Here is a 17755-nt window from a genome sequence, read left to right on the forward strand (position 1 = left end):
TTCCTCCCCAGTGGTGCTGCCAAGGTCCTCCTCTGGACAAAATTCCTATGCGGATACTTCCTGGCTGTCAGAGGAGGATGTGTTTTCATCAGTGGCCTTGGGGAACCTCAAAATGGCAGCAAGTGCCTCTTCAAAATGTAATCTCCTCTTCATGGTTGCTCGTGGTGGCATGACCGGCCAGATAAACCTGTACAATGTTCTAGACTTCAAAGATGCACCTACATAAACATGGTGCACACATCCAATAGGAGAATGGACCCTCTGTATGATCTATCTTTTCATCATTTGAATTTACGTGCACACATGCACACGCGTGCACACACACATGTGCATGCACACACATGTGCACACACGCACATACACACAATATATTCTCAGCAACACTAACACCACTTGTTTATCAACAGAGCTTGATTTTTTAGACTTTGATTTAACACACACACTCACATATGTCAGGATTAGAGTATATCAAAGATTTGCTGATATAATGGGAGTCAATTGGCCAAAAATGTATCTAAGGGTGCTGAACATAACAAAACTGTTTTTCTCCCATTGTGTACAACTTGTGAAAGTGGGGACAATTGATTTTTGTAAATAATCATAAAAAATATCCCTGGCCAAGTTTTGTACATTTAGTCTTTAAACTGACAGAGATATTGAGAACCAAAATACAAAAAAAAGCAAAATGTACACGTTTGGGCCCTAGGATGCCCAGAGGGTTAAATGTGGTTGTTTTGTGTCTCAGAGCATCGCCGCTGCTGTCCATCCATCTCTCTGCATCGTCTGAATGGCTTCTCTGGAACAAATGGCAGACTGGTCAGGAGGCGGAGCTTCAGATGCAGAGTGGCTGCACTCCTGTGGCGTATCACCTCCTGCTGACCTGTAAAAACCGTATATATTCTGAAACTTGACTGTAGTGGCCGTTTTCCCACACCCGGCCACTTAGCTACTTACAGACTTTCCTCCGCGATGATTCAAGTTCTATCTTCTTAGTGCAGGTGGGAATCTTCTGACGTGTGTCCTACTGAAGTGACAACAAAGCCCTGCAGGTCCGAGAACAATGTTTTATTTTTTGACCCAACAATCCAGAGCATGAACTCGATCCACCACGAGCAACAGCCTATCCATCTCAGTGTTCAGAAACATATTGCTCATATCGGCTTCCACACCACACGTTCTGAATGGCAGTCACACTTCACAGCGCTCTCACTGGAACACGTCACATCAATGCCCTCTGTCACAGCAGTGTAAGGTGAATAAAGTACCCACACAGGTGAAATAAGCCCAGAAGCCACAAACTCGAACATGAGGTCAACAAAACTCCTACACTCAAACCCAGAGTTATTAACTGGCTCTTACTTGGGCTAACGTCACTGTGATGCCACAACCATCGATTGATGACGGATGTAAAGCTCTTTGGGTTGATGGACCTTCTGGCACTGAGAGTCCTCCTGCACCACGAGCTGCTGAAGAGCAGGAGGACTTTCAGCAGACTGATCCTCCTAAATGCAGCACTGAGCCACAGGAGGTCCTTCCTCCCTGTGACCATGAAACTGAACAACTCCTCCCTCTGAGATCAGGTCTGACACACTGTCTTGTAATCATATCCATGTTGGATTTACTGCACACAGTATTAGTTGTATTATACATGACTTCTTCACTTCCTGGATTTAACTTGAATGTTTATTAATGTTTAGAATGTATTAGGTTTTATTTTATTTTACTACTTTACCGTATTTTATATTTCTAACCTGTTTCTTTGAGTATACATGGAGCACCTGGAATGAAAGCACTTTCCCCCTGGGATCAATAAAGTATTTCTGATTCTGATGGTGGGAAAAAGCAGCTTCTGGGAGGCCCGGTCCATGCTGCTCCACATGTTCCGAGCAGTCTATGCAGAACAGACACATGGCAGCTCTCTAGCTGCTAGCACAGAGCAGCTTCTATAGCAAAAGTAATGTTTTCCACCTCTTCAGCCTTGCTGATGTTATCAATTCTGGATCAAAGTGAATATGGATTATTTTGCTTCCAATGAGCAGATAAACAGAACGTGTTCAGTCTGATAACTGGTTCCATCATCTGGACTTATATAACAGGAAAGAAGCCTGGCCCTGTTTTACTAAAGCTGTTAAAAGCTCATTGACCTCTGAGATGACCCACTTTAATCTGCAGCAATTAGGCCACATCTGGCCCAGATGTTGATCTGTTCTCTGAATGAATGGATCTGTCTGAGAGAGACTCAATAATTCTCCCTTTCCGTCGATCAGACCAACATAAAGAGGCTCAGCAGGACAGAACTGCCCCAGACCACAGCCAGCTGAAGCTAAGCCACAGCCACGATCCAGCCAACACCCAGCAGACATCTACTCGACCACCAGGCAACGCTCACCCAAGATCCATCTGACATCCAGCCAGCATCTACCCTTCCTCCCACTGACAGATATGAGTCACCTCCACCCGAGCGGGACATCACCCCTCTGCTCTTTGGGGGAAAACTGCACCGAGCCTTATCGCAGCCTCAGAGCATCGAAGCTGCTCCGCGTGCCTGAACACACCCCCACACGCCGTGCCTTCCTCCAGCCTGACTCTTTCCCCACCGTGGACGTCCCTGATCATGCCCACTACATCATCGGCTCTGTCATCCTGTTGGTGGGGGTGACGGGCATGCTGGGAAACGCTCTGGTCATCTACGTGTTCTGTCGCAGTCAGACTCTGCGGTCACCCAGCAACCTGCTGGTTGTTAACCTAGCGGCGGCTGACCTCCTGATGTCTCTGACTCAGTCTCCGGTCTTCTTTGTGGCTAGCCTGCACCGCCGCTGGATTTTTGGGGAGGTGGCCTGTGAGTTGTATGCCTTCTGTGGTGCTCTGTTTGGCATCACCTCCATGATGACCCTGACGGCCATCGCAGCGGACCGCTGTCTGGTGATCACACGGCCTCTGACGATGCTGGGAGGTGTGAGTCACCGGCGGGTGTTGGCAATAATGACAGGAGTGTGGCTGTACTCCCTGGGCTGGAGCCTGCCACCTTTCTTTGGGTGGAGCGCCTACGTCCCTGAAGGCCTGCAGACATCTTGTAGCTGGGACTATATGAGCTTCACAGCAGCTGTGCGCACCTACACCATCCTGTTGTTCGTCTTTGTCTTCTTCATCCCACTGGCCCTCATTGCTGGCTGCTATCTCGCCATCTTCCGGGCAGTGCGGCGGGCAGGGCGGGAGGTGGAGCAGCTGAGCTGTGGAGAGACCACTAAAGCGTATGAGCGTCTGCGCAGTGAGTGGCGGATGGCCAAAGTAGCTCTGGGAGTGATCCTCCTGTTCATCGTGTCCTGGTCACCGTACTCCGTCGTAGCTCTCACTGCCACCGCTGGCTATTCCCACCTGCTGACTCCATATATGAACTCAGTTCCTGCCGTCATTGCCAAGGCCTCCGCCATACACAACCCCATCATCTACGCCATCACGCACCCAAAGTACCGTGTCGCCATCGGGCGCTACATCCCACTGCTGCGCAACGTGCTGCGGCTGCAGGAGAAGGATCTACGGTCCTCCTTCAGCTCCAGTGCTGCTTCATCTCATCGCACAATGCTCAACAGCTCACCCGCCCAGCCCAGCGCTGCTGTCCGCAGCGGTGGCCGCTGGGGAAACTGCCGTCTGTCGTCGGCATCTGATAGTGAATCGTGCTGGACAGAGAGTGAAGCTGATGGATCTAGTGCTGGATCAGCCGCCTTCAACCGGCAGGTGCCCTCAGAGGTCTCCGCTGAGCCCCCAGGCTCCACCCTACGAGCCAGCAGATCGGAAAGACCGGACCGAGCACCGCCAGTTCAGCCAGCAGCAATGCTGTGATGGAAACACGTGCTGTGACACCTGCTGCTCACATGGCTCCGCCTACTTTGAGGAGAAAGTAAAGATCATGAGAGCGGCGCTGTCCGTCAACGTGATGACATCACTGCTCTTGTGGTTACGCTGGTGGTCCTGTATTTGTGATATATTTATTATTAGCACCATTCAACTTAGACAGAAGCTGAATTGACTGATGTATTATTTTTCAATTAGTTAAAATTAAATATATCTTGGATGGATTCAAGAGCTTGAAGCAGGGCAGCTGCAGTTTACAAGAGAAGAAAACTCTACAAGTCCTCGCTTCAAGCACTCCAACGACAATGATGAATCTTCATGGATATATTCTTCGATGAACGTCTGTAATTATGCTTGGTGCTAAGTTCATGAAATCACATGTGAGTCCTGAAACTGATCGATGCACAATTAAAGATATGAAACGTGTTGTCTGTCTCTTCACTCCCCCTGCTGGTCATTGTCCTCTCCCTGCAGCTTTAATCTCTGCCTGCTCTGTGTTGTCATGCAGGCAAAGTGGTTGTGAATAAAGTTTCTGTAGTTTGAGTGGCGCCAGCTAATCCATTAGATTAGCTGTGTGTTCACTGTATTAGCAACTAGCAGATTAGCTCCACGCTGTTAATCCAGATTCAGCCAACATGTCGGACAGGAGGCACATGGTTCTGCTCACAGGTATGTCCTAATTTTTCTGGTTGGTTTTCTGGAGCTGTTGAGGAGGGAAACACTGCATCAGCCGTTCAGAGGGGATCACATGTTGACAGCAGGTTGTTTGGAACTGGTGTTTGATGTTTGTCTTAATAAATGGATTTATCTTAATAATCCATTTGAGCTTTAAGTCATCAGTCGCAGTTCTGATTCTCCTTTCTGGATCAGTTCATTGTCTCTAAGACAACGATGACAGGGAGACATTTGTTTGCTTCAAAGCATACATTTACTTCTCATTTCCTCCTCCTCCATGAGAGGAGCAGACAAACAACCGAAATGAGGCCGACTGCTGGAGCTTTTCCTCAGCTTGTGTTTGTGTGTTCTTAGTGCTGCTGTTTGTGTCAGTGGTGTCAGTGTCAGCCTTTGTGGAAGAGCTTGATGATTCGTAAGTAAAAGACACATTCAGACCATGTAACATGCCATCGTCATGTTAGCAGATCCATAATCAGTCATCTACCTGATCGTTCAATCGATGTTCTTCACAGCTTCTTGAAGAGAAAAGAAGCTGACGACATCTGGCTCATCAAAGTACACGTCATCCACTGAGTGCTGTGTGTGTGTCTGTGTGTATGTGTGTGTATGTGTGTCTGTGTGTGCTGTGTGTGCTGTGTGTGTCTGTGTGTGTGTGTGTGTGTGCTGTGTGTGTCTGTGTGTGCTGTGTGTGTGCTGTGTGTGTGTGTGTGTGTGTGTCTGTGTGTGTGTGTGTGTCTGTGTGTGCTGTGTGTGTCTGTGTGTGCTGTGTGTGTGTGTGTGTCTGTGTGTGTGCTGTGTGTGTGTCTGTGTGTGTGCTGTGTGTGTGTGTCTGTGTGTGTGTGTACTGTGTGTGTGTACTGTGTGTGTGTGCTGTGTGTGTGTCTGTGTGTGCTGTGTGTGCTGTGGTACTGTGTATGTGCTGTGGTACTGTGTGTGTGCGCTGCATGTACTGTGTGTGTGCTGTGTGTACGATCTGAGTGTATCATTGTGTGTGTCTCTGTGTGTGTAATCAGAGCACATTCCTGTGTGTACAAACTGACCATGCTGTGTCTCGGTGCAGTTTTATGCCCCCTGGTGTACCTTCTGTAAGAAGCTTGATCCTATTTGGCATCAGATTGGATCGGAACTCAGAAGTCTTGGTTCTCCAGTCCAAGTTGGAAAATCAGACGCCACCACCGCCACTGGTCAGTGACTGTCAAAATAAAACATCCAGAACTGTCAGGGACGGTCAAATGAAAGTACTAAAGTCAGTGTTCATCTTTCTGTAGGTTTAGCCAAAGAGTTCAAGGTCATAAATTATCCAGCCATCCTCATGTGAGTCCTCGCTGTGACATCGCCATATGTCAAAGCCACCTAAACACACACCAAGCTCCTTTAATGTCACAGAGATGTTGTATCAGCTGCTTCTGGTTTCCAGGCTGAAGAAAAATGTGAAATATAATTATCCTGGAGCGAGAACCAAAGATGGAATCACAGACTTTGCACACCGAGTTGGAGGGTGAGTTTAGACAGCATGAAAGTCCTATAGTGACACTGCAGGAAAGTGACAGTGATGTCAGCAGTTTGTGTTTCATTCAGGCCTCTGATTCGACCTCTGAGCAGTCAGCAGCTCTTCCAACATGCCATGAGTCGCCACGATGTAATGATTGTTTATGTTGGAGCCACATCAGAGCTTAAAGTACGCACACACACACACACACACATAAATGCTCCACACAAACATCTGATACGCACACCTGACCTGTGGTGTTTTTCAGGGAAACTACACGTTAGCAGCAGAGGAGCTGATTATCCACACCTACTTCTTCTCTGCTACCAGAGATGTGCTGCCAAAGGTTAGACAATTTATCCCTGCAATTCTGTCTGTAGTTAATCTCAGTCTGTGCTTCAGTGTCTGTAGTTAATCTCAGTCTGTGCTTCAGTCTGTAGTTTAACATCAGTCTTTGCTTCAGCGTATGTAAATAATCTTGGTCTATGCTTCAGTGTCTGTAGTTAATCTTGGTCTGTGCTTCATTGTCTGTAGTTAACCTTGGTCTATGCTTCAGCGTCTGTAGTTAATCTCAGTCTTTGCTTTAGCCTCTGTAGTTAATCTCAGTCTGTGCTTTAGCCTCTGTAGTTAATCTGTCTGTGCTTCAGCGTCTGTAGTTAATCTCAGTCTGTGCTTTAGCCTCTGTAGTTAATCTCAGTCTGTGCTTCGGCGTCTGTAATTAATCTCAGTCTGTGCTTCAGTGTCTGTAGTTTAACATCAGTCTGCGCTTCAGCGTATGTAAATAATCTTGGTCTGTGCTTCAGTGTCTGTAGTTAATCTTGGTCTGTGCTTTAGCCTCTGTAGTTAATCTCAGTCTTTGCTTCAGCCTCTGTAGTTAATCTCAGTCTGTGCTTTAGCCTCTGTAGTTAATCTTAGTCTGTGCTTTAGCCTCTGTAGTTAATCTCAGTCTGTGCTTCAGCCTCTGTAGTTAATCTGAGTCTGTGCTTTAGCCTCTGTAGTTAATCTGAGTCTGTGCTTTAGCCTCTTTAGTTAATCTGAGTCTGTGCTTTAGCCTCTGTAGTTAGTCTCAGTCTGTGCTTTAGCCTCTGTAGTTAGTCTCAGTCTGTGCTTTAGCCTCTGTAGTTAATCTCAGTCTGTGCTTTAGCCTCTGTAGTTAGTCTCAGTCCGTGCTTTAGCCTCTGTAGTTAATCTTAGTCTGTGCTTTAGCCTCTGTAGTTAATCTCAGTCTTTGTTTCAGCCTCTGTAGTTAATCGCAGTCTCTGCTTTAGCCTCTGTAGTTAATCTCAGTCTGTGCTTTAGCCTCTGTAGTTAATCTCAGTCTGTGCTTTAGCCTCTGTAGTTAGTCTCAGTCTGTGCTTTAGCCTCTGTAGTTAATCTCAGTCTGTGCTTCAGCGTCTGTAGTTAATCTCAGTCTGTGCTTCAGCATCTGTAGTTAATCTCAGTCTGTGCTTTAGCCTTTGTAGTTAATCTCAGTCTTTGCTTCAGCGTCTGTAGTTAATCTCAGTTTGTGCTTCAGTGTCTGCAGTTAATCTGAGTCTGTGCTTTAGCCTCTGTAGTTAATCTGAGTCTGTGCTTTAGCCTCTGTAATCTGTCTGTGCTTCAGCGTCTGTAGTTAATCTCAGTCTGTGCTTTAGCCTCTGTAGTTAGTCTCAGTCTGTGCTTTAGCCTCTGTAGTTAGTCTCAGTCTGTGCTTTAGCCTCTGTAGTTAGTCTCAGTCTGTGCTTTAGCCTCTGTAGTTAATCTGAGTCTGTGCTTTAGCCTCTGTAGTTAATCTGAGTCTGTGCTTTAGCCTCTGTAATTAATCTGAGTCTGTGCTTTAGCCTCTGTAGTTAATCTCAGTCTGTGCTTCAGCGTCTGCAGTTAATCTTGGTCTTTGTTTCAGGCTGTGTCTCTGCCCTCTCTGCCGGCTGTGGTGGTTTTTAAAGACGGGACCTACTTCACCTACAGTGGTGAGAAATTCTGCAGCTAAAAGTAGTGAAGCTGAAGATCAGGCATCCGTTTCATGAAGCAGGTTTAGTAAAAACTCTGTTCAGCCTGACTTCAGGTTTAGGCTGGGGACACACTACATGACCTTTCCAGTCTTAGCAGGTTTTAAAGACTAGGAGGACACACTAACAGCCTGTCTCCAGCAGGTTTTTGTATGATGATGAAGGTCACACACTTAACTAGTGGTCCTGATGAGGGATCACAGACTGCAGGATTTATCAGACCAACTAAACTGAATGCAGTGAACAAAAAGATCAGCTGATGTGCGTCAAGTTGTTGTTTGCTAACCGCCAAAAAAGTCGAAGAAGAAGAAGGAAGAGAAAGAAGAGGAAGTAAACAAACATTGAGGACAGTCGGCTCGCTGCTGTCTGTGCAGCCATCTGCTCACACACACACTAACATGACGACTGTCAACAACCAGCGCAGACTGCTGCAGACTTTGCCCGACAGGGAATCATGTGTAAAATCGACCAAATAATTGTGTAGTGTGTCCCCAGCTTAACTCAGTCAACTGATTCAAATGATTTCAGCTTTGTTGTTTTCATGACAAAGACGGCTTTACAAAAATCCAGAGCCTGACCCCAAGCAAGCAATCAGTAAACAGTGGCAGGACAAACCCCCAGTTCAGCCTGAGTTTGTTTGTGTTTCAGAGGAACGTGACGGTGACCTGAAGCTGTGGATCAACAAAGAACGATTCCCAAACTTCTCTCAGATTGACAGCTACACACTGTACAGTATGGGAGAGTCAGGTAACAGCAGCATACCTGGGTATACAGTGATGTCCTCACCCAGACTGCTCCATCACAGCAGCATCCATTGGACAAAAGAGGTTCTGTATCTCTGAGACTGTTGATTGGTTGAGGTGAAATGACTGCGTCTGTCCTGCAGGAAAACTGGTGCTGTTGGCTTTGGTGGAGGAGAATCTCCTGTGTGATGAGAGCCAAAGGTTAACCTTACCTCTTACTTATCCTATCACCTCTTCATTCATTCATTCCTCCAATGAGCGTTGTGGTATGTCTCCTGTTCAGGTCTAAGAGTCTGGTGGAGGCTGTGGCTGCAGAGCACAGAGAGACATACAGAAGGTCAGGCTTTGAAAGAACCACGAGCAGCAACAATAAACCATCTCCTGTCTGTCTGTCTCCATTTACCTGTCTGTGTGTGTCTGTGCCTGTCTGCCTGTCCTTAGGAACTTCTACTTTGGCTTCATGGTAGACACTAATTACATTAGTGGGCTCATGATGAGGTGAGCTTGCCGTGCATGTTATCAACTGTGACATTCTTTTTAGCATTTCTGAGTGGACCTCTGCAAAATATCAATGTTCCTGTTGGTTTCAGTGAGGTCATCGTGCCCTCGTACATCGTGGTGAATTTGTCCAGTGATGGCTACTTCCTACCATTGGGTACTGTGGACACAAAGCACCACCTACTGGACTTCCTAGATGGCGTGATGAATGGCACCATCAAGGTGAGTCAGGACAGGAACACCTGGAGACAAGAATTAGTTTCTGGTTTCTGAATATCTGCCTGATCTGTGTCTCAGAGCCAGGGAGGAAACAGTATCACTCAGCGGACCAGACGCCTGATTTATGATGCCAAAGTGACCCTGACAGTAGGTGACATCATCTGCCCTGCTATCTGTGTTCTGTCTTTGCCCTGCTGACTGTCTGACCTCTCATTTCCATCCAGCCGGTGTTCAGCCAGGCTCCACTGCTGGGCTGCTTCCTGGTTGGCTTCCCTGTTGCTCTTGCCGCTGTCTTCTGTTACCTCTGCTGTAAGGCCCGACCCACCCTGATCGATGACGACGATGATGGGGTTGCGCTGTTAGCGCCGTCACTGCAGCACCGCAAGAAACCTACCAACAAGAAGTCAGACTGAGGCTGACGGCCATGCTAAACTCTAAAACCAAAAAGACCAAAAATTCGTTTGTCACGTGACTTCAGAGTAAATGTTTGTTGTTAGAGCCATTTTTTATGTTTAAAATGCATATTTGTATTTGGGTTTAACATTGTATCTATATTTAGAACAGGATTTTGAGTTATATTTCTGCAACATTTGTTTGATGTCTGTGTTAGGAATCATAGTTTATGTGATGCAATTTTATCGGCTGCTGAGGTTAATATAAAAAGTGTGAAGACAAGTAGTAGACAGCAGAAGCCTTGAGCCCAGGACCATCACAGTCGTTTGACCGTCATGTAAATGTGGAAATTAATCTTTTGTATAATCTGAAGTTCACAGTAAAGACACAGAGAAGGAGAAGTTTCAGACCCCTTTTTTTATACATGTCGCATGCAAAGGAGTCAGCACACTGCACTCACACGATCTAAAAATCACCTGTCAGTCATCCATCAATCACCTGTCCGTCATCCACCAACCACCTGTCAGTCATCCATCAATCACCTGTCAGTCATCCATCAATCACCTGTCCACCATCCATCAATCACCTGTCAGTCATCCACCAATCACCTGTCCATCATCCATCAATCACCTGTCAGTCATCCCCCAATCACCTGTCAGTCATCCATCAATCACCTGTCCGCCATCCATCAATCACCTGTCAGTCATCCCCCAATCACCTGTCAGTCATCCACCAATCACCTGTCAGTCATCCATCAATCACCTGTCAGTCATCCCCAATCACCTGTCAGTCATCCACCAATCACCTGTCAGTCATCCACCAACCACCTGTCAGTCATCCATCAATCACCTGTCAGTCATCCATCAATCACCTGTCCACCATCCATCAATCACCTGTCAGTCATCCACCAATCACCTGTCCATCATCCATCAATCACCTGTCAGTCATCCCCCAATCACCTGTCAGTCATCCATCAATCACCTGTCCGCCATCCATCAATCACCTGTCAGTCATCCCCCAATCACCTGTCAGTCATCCATCAATCACCTGCCAGTCATCCATCAATCACCTGTCCGCCATCCATCAATCACCTGTCAGTCATCCACCAATCACCTGTCAACCATCCATCAATCAATCCCATATCATGTCATCTCCACCTCCAGCTTCACAGACACTACATAAAGGTGGGCAACCACCCCTCGTATACACACAGGATATCACATATGCACACACACACAAACAAGCACAAAACCTCTGCTGAGGCAGATATAAGTATGTATAACTATATATATAACTATATACCACATGTACATTACGTGCACATTCTGGCTTGTGTTCCACTCAGACCAGCCTTTTTACATGTGTGTCAGTAAGAACAGAGAAGTGCTCTGATTTTAACATGGACTTACAAAAAACAGGCCTTTCCTCAAGACTTCAAGCTGTCCTGTTCGGTGTCTCATCTGCCCCTCTGCTTCTGTTTAGGAGAAAAGATCCTTCCTGATTAGTCCCCCACAGGGGTGAGGCTCATGTGGTCTGTCTCCACAACAAGCGCTAAGTGTTTTTGTCCAATGTTTTTTACATACAGGAGGAGAAAAGGAGAAAATGTGTTGTGTGAATGAAGAGCTGGATTCCTATTGGCCAAGAGCTGCAACACATTTATCCCATTATATTTTGCAATATTTTCCCCACATACCTAAACCATGTAAAATAAATAGTCTTTCCACTGAAATCTTAAGAATATTGATGAACTACGAATCTACTGAACGACTGTAAATACTGTGCTGAGAGAGGAGACTTTTATTTTGGAGGTCAACCAGTCAGAGCGGATGTTTCCGTCAGGCTACATGCTAACAGCTAACAGCAGGTAGTGAGTGTTGATGTGCTGACTGTGTGGAAGCGAAAACGGGACTTTCTACGGGCTTTCCGGGCCGACACCAGAACTTTTTCTCATGTTGCAGTTGACCCAAAGAACCGTGTAGGAGCTGCTGGTGCACGCGCACAGTTTCCATGGCTACGGAGGAGTTTTACGAGGTTACGTGAGCTAATGCTAACATGCTAACAGCCGTTGACGGCAGAGTTGGTAAAGTTTGAGAACTTGACGCGCTGCGCAGACAAAGACAAACGAACCGGTCCGTTAGCGTCGGCAGACCGTCAGAGTGAGGCAGCCGCGGACCGTTCAGTTAAACACACGCTGTTAGCTTCTGGGCTAGCAGCAGCTTCATGCTGCTGAAATGAGTTTTACTCTAATAACCTGACGGGTGCAGACTCTGCTGGTTCATAACTGATCCTGATACATACAACACAGGGTGACATGGTTCTAACGATGCTGTGTTCTGCAGGTGGAGAAGATTGTCGACAAGAGGCGAAGTAAGAAGGGCAGGGTGGAGTACCTGGTCAGGTGGAGAGGCTATGGTTCACAGGGGGACACCTGGGAACCTGAGAGTCACCTGTCCACCTGCATGAACTACGTCCACGACTTCAACCGTCAGTACGCAGAGCGGCAGAGGGACAACACGCTGCTGCGCTCCACCCGCGGCTCCCCCAGCCTCCACTGCAGCCCCGCCCACAGACCACCCAGCAGACCGCCGCCCACCTCTGGAGCCCGCTGTGACGTCAGCGGAAGTTTAGCCAGCGAGTGTAACCAGGTGAAACCCCCTCTCAGTCCAGCACAGCTGACTCCCACCGAACTGTCCCGCCTGGCTTCTGTCGGCGGCGAGCAGCCTCTGCCGGTCGACAGTTTCAGCAGAGGTTTGATGTCAGCATCTTCGGCCGGCTCTGCCCGCCGTAGTGTAGATCTGTCCAAAACTGGAATCAAGATCCTGGTTCCTAAGAGTCCAATGAACAGCCGGCTGGGCTCGGAGGAGTCTCCTAGTGAGGCGGCCCACAGCCTGGAGGCAGGAGCTCAGGAGGCCCACCTGGTCCCGCCTGAGGTTGCTCTGCTGGAAAAACCTGCAGGAGTGCAGCTGGGACCCGGGGAGGAGCGGGCCCGCATGGGGACCAGACCTCGCAGCCAGAACCTCCTACCCCCACCACAGGTCCCCATTACACCTGCTGCGATGCGCTCCCTCAGCGGCTCGGGTGAGGGTCGCCCAGTGGTCATGATACACGGACAGCCGTCAGTGTTCTTGTCTCTTTGTGTAAGTGTTTCAATGGCTGCTGTCTTCTCTCCTCCAGGGAACTCAGCTCTGATGGAGGCTGTTGCAGCCAGTGGGATGTCCGGTGTACAGAGTGCTGTTGCTGGGGCAACCATTGTGACAGGGAAACGCCGTCTGGAGGAACGCTCTGCATTCGACAAACGCCTACGGTTCAGTGTTCGGCAGACTGAGAGCTCCTACCGTTACCGTGACATTGTGGTGAAGAAACAAGATGGCTTTACCCACATCCTGCTGTCCACCAAAAGCTCTGAGAACAACACACTTAATCCTGAGGTGAGGTCACGCCCACATGTGTCACTGCAGTTCAAATCAGGACTAGACTCACAATTCTCCCAGTGAGCGGCTCCACACGCCATTGAGGTGGTGTAACTTACTGAGCCAATAAACAGGGTTCACACTATAAACTGAACTCTCCTGTTGTTAGGTGATGAAGGAGATCCAGAGTGCCATGGCGACGGCAGCATCTGACGACAGTAAGCTGGTGCTACTTGGTGCCGTTGGCAGCGTCTTCTGCTGCGGCCTTGACTTTGTGTATTTCATCAGACGTCTGACAGACGACAGGAAAAAGGAGAGCATCAAGATGGCTGAAACCATCAGGTAAAACCCCTGCAGACACCTGTCGGTCCTGTGTGAGTAGGTAGTGATGACCTCTGACCTCTGGGTCCTCTCCCTTAGGACCTTTGTCAATACCTTCATCCAGTTCAGGAAGCCGATTGTAGCAGCAGTGAACGGGCCAGCACTCGGCCTCGGAGCCGCCATCCTGCCACTCTGTGACGTAGTGTGGGCTACTGAGAAAGCCTGGTTCCAGACACCCTACACGTCTTATGGCCAGACGCCTGACGCCTGCTCGTCCTTCACCTTCCCCCGCATCATGGGCCTCGCTGCGGTCAGTCCACTGCATTGTTAACGACTCCATGTACCTTCCCTTCCCTGACAGTGGTGCTGTGTTGCAGGCTAATGAACTGCTGCTGAGTGGCAGGAAACTAACAGCCCAGGAGGCCTGCTCCAAAGGTCTGGTGTCTCAGGTTCTGTGGCCTGGAACCTTCACACAGGAAGTGATGCTGCGAATCAAAGAGCTGGTGGCCGTCGACTCGCTGGTCAGTTGTGCAAAATATCACAGGGACGATTTTCTGTCTTTCTGCCCTCTAAGGTCTGGGTGGTGGTTCCACTTCTGTTGCAGGTTCTGCGAGAGTCCAAAGCCCTGATGAGGAACACCAGCCGCAGCGCTCTGGAGCAGGCCAACGAGCGTGAGTGTGAAACACTGAAGAGAGTCTGGGGCTCGTCACAGGGGACCGACTCCATCCTGCAGTACCTGCAGAGGAGAACCGAGCTCTCCTAAAACCAGGATTCTGGTTCGAGTCTGTGTTGTGGCACAGACGGGAAACTGAATGTCTAAAAACTGTCATATTTGAAGGCTGCCCTCTGTGTCCAGGATGTTAGCCTAGCTTAGCTTAGATAGATCAAAGTTCCTGTCGGCTGAATCATGGACCGTTTTTGTGTTGAGTACTGTCACCTAACGGTGAGCTGCCTGTCCATTTGTCATATGTTGTATAAAACTGAACTTGTGTCATATGATTCGTGCCTGGACTCTGCACACTGTGCCCACTCATCTGCTGTAAAGAGGTTGAACCTCATTTTGACAGACCCCCCTCAGCTGGATGTACATTCGAATTTCAAACAGTCTTAATGAAAAGTCTTTAATAAACAAATGTATGTACACATCATTACCCCAACATGCATTCAGTATAAGGTACAGAAAGAATCATGGGACATCTGGGCTACAGTGTTTCAGGTTAACTATTGATTTGACTGACTTCGTGGCGGTCAGAGGAGATGCTCCTCCATCAGCCAACACTAAAGATGTTATTGAACTCAAATGAAAAACTGGTCTTGGGTTTGAGTGCAGCACTGTGGCAGCAAACGTCATGGTGGACAGGAGTCCTTTGCCTCGGAGGCCAGGTGTAGATGGTACATGTGGTTGTGGAACATCAGCAGGGTGTAGAAGTTGTGTCCACCTCTATGCACCCTGTGCTCGTTTTCTCCCCATGACACTACACTGTCCACAAAACCATGAACGGTCATGGACGCCCAGGACTCCAGCCTCGGCTGCTCCAGGTAACCCCTGCAGGCACGTAAGGACAGTCACACACTGTTGTTCACTCCAAACCCACAGTAACATGATGTCATCGGCCCGCTGACCTGAGCGCCTGTGTGAGGCGATGAAGGTCCTGAGGCAGAAGCAGGCCACAGACCGACACGCTCAGGGCTTGACTGACTGGTCTCTGTGGTTCAGGACAGACCCATGAGGACAGGAAAGTGCTGGATGAGTTCTCACTAAAACGCAGAACAAGAATCAATGGGAAGTCATGAATTACACATTATGATGGCATCACTGGTTGTCATGGAAAATGACCTGCTGATGTCAGCGTCCACAGCTCCAAGCCATTCCAGGAAGCTGTGAGGGTCACATGACCACTGGTCAGAAGTCAGAACAGGGCAGGCCAGGTCAGTTAGACTTCGATGTACGACCTTGGGCTTGTGCTCTGACCATTCGAAGCGAGACAGAAGGGGCTGCAGAGAGGGTATGCCGCCTGCAGGAGGAGGAGCAAAGGATAATGGGTCACACAGGTAAGTCTAATCTTAGGTCCAGCCCACAAACAGGTTTAACAAACTTTCAACCTTAGACACTTTAGACATGTCTTAAGGACAGAAAGTACTGGATGACCTCCAGTGTTTTACTGTTAAACTCTGATAAACTGAGGCCATAGTTTTTGGACCCAAACATCTCAGATCTAGATTATCTGATAACATTCTCTCTCTGGGCGGCATCACTTTGGCCTCCAGTCCGACTGTGAGGAACCTCAGAGTTCTCTTTGATCCTGTGGTTTATCCCTCATATAAACAGACCTCCCTTCTCTCACCTCCCTACTATCACTAAGATCAGGAGCATCCTCTCAGAGTGATGCTTTTGTTGCTTCTAGACTGGACTCCTGCAGCTCACCATGTCAGGATGTCCACATCACTGCATGAACAGCTGCAGCTGGAGTTCTGACAGGAAGCAGCCAAAGGATCATATCTCTGCTGTTCTAGTGTCTCTTCACTTCCCAGTGGACTCAAGAATACACTTCAAGATCCTTTTCCTCACCTACAAGGCTCTACATGGACTAGCTCCATGATCTCTGCAGGACCTGATAGAACCGTATGTTCCTAATAGAACAGTCAGTGCAGCTTTATTTGTAGTTCCTAGGATTCATCACAGTAGAATGGAGGACGAGCCTGTAGCTGTCAGGCAGCTCTACTATGGAGGTAGCATAGGGCCGATAACTTCGATGATGTCACCTGGATGATGCGACAGCAGGAAGTCAGTCTGCAGTTGGAGGCGTGACTTAAGACCTGTGAGGAGCCTCAGGTAGCCCTGCCCGCCAGGAGCCATGTTACTGTCGGTCAGGTCAATGGACACCACTGTGTGCACAGAGGAACAGAATATTTATCAGAAAGACATCCTTTGATCACACCGATTGATCCTTTCAGGTTCTGTCCCTCTGACAGGTAATTAAACGGAGAACCAGGGTCAGCACTGTGGCACAACTGATGCAGATTAATTACTACCTGTGCATTGACACCGTCTGCAGTCTGACTGGACACCAACTAGTCACTGACAGATCTATATCAACTGGACCAACGAATCAGGGGTGAGCACAGAGGCGTGATCAGTATTCATTGAAAACAGGAAGTGAACCCAAACCGAATCTGATGCGAGTTCTGTGGTTGAATCTGGATGGTTTCCCTTGAAGTCCCAACAACTCATAGGAGTCTTTGTCCAGAGACAGAGACAGACGACCTGCAGGGACACAGAGGGACAGAGCGTGTAGTGTGCAGTAAACAGGAAGTGATGTCACACATCATGAGGTTTTTACCGTTTGGCATCAGAGCAACACAGTTATCTTCATCCATCCGGGTCCCGTAGGACAGGCCGTACACGCTGCCTGCAACACAGGCACAGAAGGACTCAGTGCAGCGTGTGACGTGGGGGTGTACCCCACACCAGGATCAGCATCCCGAGGCTCGGTTCTGGTGTGGCCCCTGTGGTGTGAGGCACACAGGCGTGTCAGGCGTTACCGTGGTATACGGCTGACTCCAGGAAGTGTCGGTCCAGCAGCTCATATATGGGCAGGTTCCGGATCACGCAGAAACTACTGAAACTGTTCAAGACAGAGTCAAGGTGGGAGGGGGCGGAGCCACATTCGGGGAGCAGCAGGGACACCTGCACAGGTGAAAGAAGCTCTGGTCAATCTGCCACAACTTCGGAACATTGTGTTCAGAACTCCGACCTCCACTCTGAAGCCTGTGGCCACAGACACGCGCTGGTTGTTGTGTTTTTTGTCAGTACATTAGCTGCGCTGTAGCTAACAGCTAGCTCAGGTTTATGAGAGAACAGCCGACATGTAGGAGCCTCACCTTGTAGTTGAAGCGCAGCTGCTCCACTTGTGAGTTGAGCCGATTCTTCTGGTCAAGGAAGCTGGACCGGTCACAGACCAGGAGGCTCTGCGGAGTCGGACTCACGTCCACGGACATTTTGCCCACGTTGTATCACACTGCTCTCTGATCAGGGGGCTAATGCTAACACACAGCCTTCCCATTTCCGGTGGCGGCCCTTTCAACCTAAAAGTTTACGAGTTGATGACGTCAGGTGAACGTAGTCTCAGCCGAACACGAAATATAAAATGTTTAAGTGAGTCGCCT

At 48.5% G+C, this 17755-nt stretch overlaps 4 protein-coding genes across 4 annotated transcripts; 3 read left to right on the plus strand and 1 right to left on the minus strand.

The window, feature by feature from the left end:
- The first annotated feature begins 2442 nt into the window (after window positions 1-2442).
- On the plus strand, window positions 2443-3840 carry opn4.1 (opsin 4.1). The gene has a single exon (XM_028427625.1). It carries the CDS (start codon window positions 2443-2445, stop codon window positions 3838-3840), a length of 1398 nt encoding a protein of 465 aa, XP_028283426.1.
- A 647-nt stretch (window positions 3841-4487) lies between these two features.
- On the plus strand, window positions 4488-9877 carry LOC114449323 (protein disulfide-isomerase TMX3-like). Its single transcript, XM_028426881.1, has 16 exons — window positions 4488-4521; window positions 4882-4939; window positions 5040-5082; window positions 5588-5711; window positions 5796-5841; window positions 5945-6025; window positions 6106-6205; window positions 6285-6362; window positions 7899-7965; window positions 8653-8751; window positions 8891-8948; window positions 9031-9084; window positions 9189-9245; window positions 9338-9467; window positions 9543-9611; window positions 9689-9877. The coding sequence occupies exons 1-16, from the start codon at window positions 4488-4490 to the stop codon at window positions 9875-9877; spliced, it is 1287 nt and encodes a 428-aa protein (XP_028282682.1).
- A 1816-nt stretch (window positions 9878-11693) lies between these two features.
- Window positions 11694-14587, plus strand: cdyl (chromodomain protein, Y-like). The gene is made up of 7 exons (XM_028426877.1): window positions 11694-11888; window positions 12197-12935; window positions 13032-13285; window positions 13437-13609; window positions 13688-13898; window positions 13966-14109; window positions 14193-14587. Exons 1-7 carry the CDS (start codon window positions 11865-11867, stop codon window positions 14349-14351), a joined length of 1704 nt encoding a protein of 567 aa, XP_028282678.1. The 5' UTR covers window positions 11694-11864; the 3' UTR covers window positions 14352-14587.
- Window positions 14588-14690: 103 nt separating this feature from the next.
- Window positions 14691-17674, minus strand: rpp40 (ribonuclease P/MRP 40 subunit). Its single transcript, XM_028426879.1, has 8 exons — window positions 17471-17674; window positions 17132-17276; window positions 16930-16998; window positions 16758-16853; window positions 16352-16474; window positions 15426-15603; window positions 15212-15346; window positions 14691-15134 (listed from the first exon to the last, which is right to left on the minus strand). The coding sequence occupies exons 1-8, from the start codon at window positions 17585-17587 to the stop codon at window positions 14936-14938; spliced, it is 1062 nt and encodes a 353-aa protein (XP_028282680.1). The 5' UTR covers window positions 17588-17674; the 3' UTR covers window positions 14691-14935.
- Between the last annotated feature and the right edge of the window lie 81 nt (window positions 17675-17755).

Source organism: Parambassis ranga, chromosome 17 (assembly GCF_900634625.1).
Source record: "Parambassis ranga chromosome 17, fParRan2.1, whole genome shotgun sequence".
NCBI lineage: Eukaryota > Metazoa > Chordata > Actinopteri > Ambassidae > Parambassis > Parambassis ranga.

What these genes read in the sequence shown, in the direction of transcription:
- opn4.1 (XM_028427625.1), top strand. Translation starts at nt 2,443, where the DNA reads ATGAGTCACCTCCACCCGAGCGGGACATCACCCCTCTGCTCTTTGGGG.
- LOC114449323 (XM_028426881.1), top strand. Translation starts at nt 4,488, where the DNA reads ATGTCGGACAGGAGGCACATGGTTCTGCTCACAG. An exon ending in GTACAGTATGGGAGAGTCAG is followed by an intron (nt 8,752 to 8,890) that starts GTAACAGCAGCA and finishes TCTGTCCTGCAG; the next exon opens with GAAAACTGGTGCTGTTGGCT. An exon ending in CACAGAGAGACATACAGAAG is followed by an intron (nt 9,085 to 9,188) that starts GTCAGGCTTTGA and finishes GCCTGTCCTTAG; the next exon opens with GAACTTCTACTTTGGCTTCA.
- cdyl (XM_028426877.1), top strand. Translation starts at nt 11,865, where the DNA reads ATGGCTACGGAGGAGTTTTACGAG. An exon ending in ACAACACACTTAATCCTGAG is followed by an intron (nt 13,286 to 13,436) that starts GTGAGGTCACGC and finishes TCCTGTTGTTAG; the next exon opens with GTGATGAAGGAGATCCAGAG. An exon ending in GCATCATGGGCCTCGCTGCG is followed by an intron (nt 13,899 to 13,965) that starts GTCAGTCCACTG and finishes GCTGTGTTGCAG; the next exon opens with GCTAATGAACTGCTGCTGAG.
- rpp40 (XM_028426879.1), bottom strand. Translation starts at nt 17,587, where the DNA reads ATGTCCGTGGACGTGAGTCCGACTCCGCAGAGCCTCCTGGTCTGTGAC. An exon ending in AGCTGCGCTTCAACTACAAG is followed by an intron (nt 17,277 to 17,470) that starts GTGAGGCTCCTA and finishes TCACCTGTGCAG; the next exon opens with GTGTCCCTGCTGCTCCCCGA. An exon ending in GTGGACGCTGACATCAGCAG is followed by an intron (nt 15,347 to 15,425) that starts GTCATTTTCCAT and finishes TCTGCGTTTTAG; the next exon opens with TGAGAACTCATCCAGCACTT.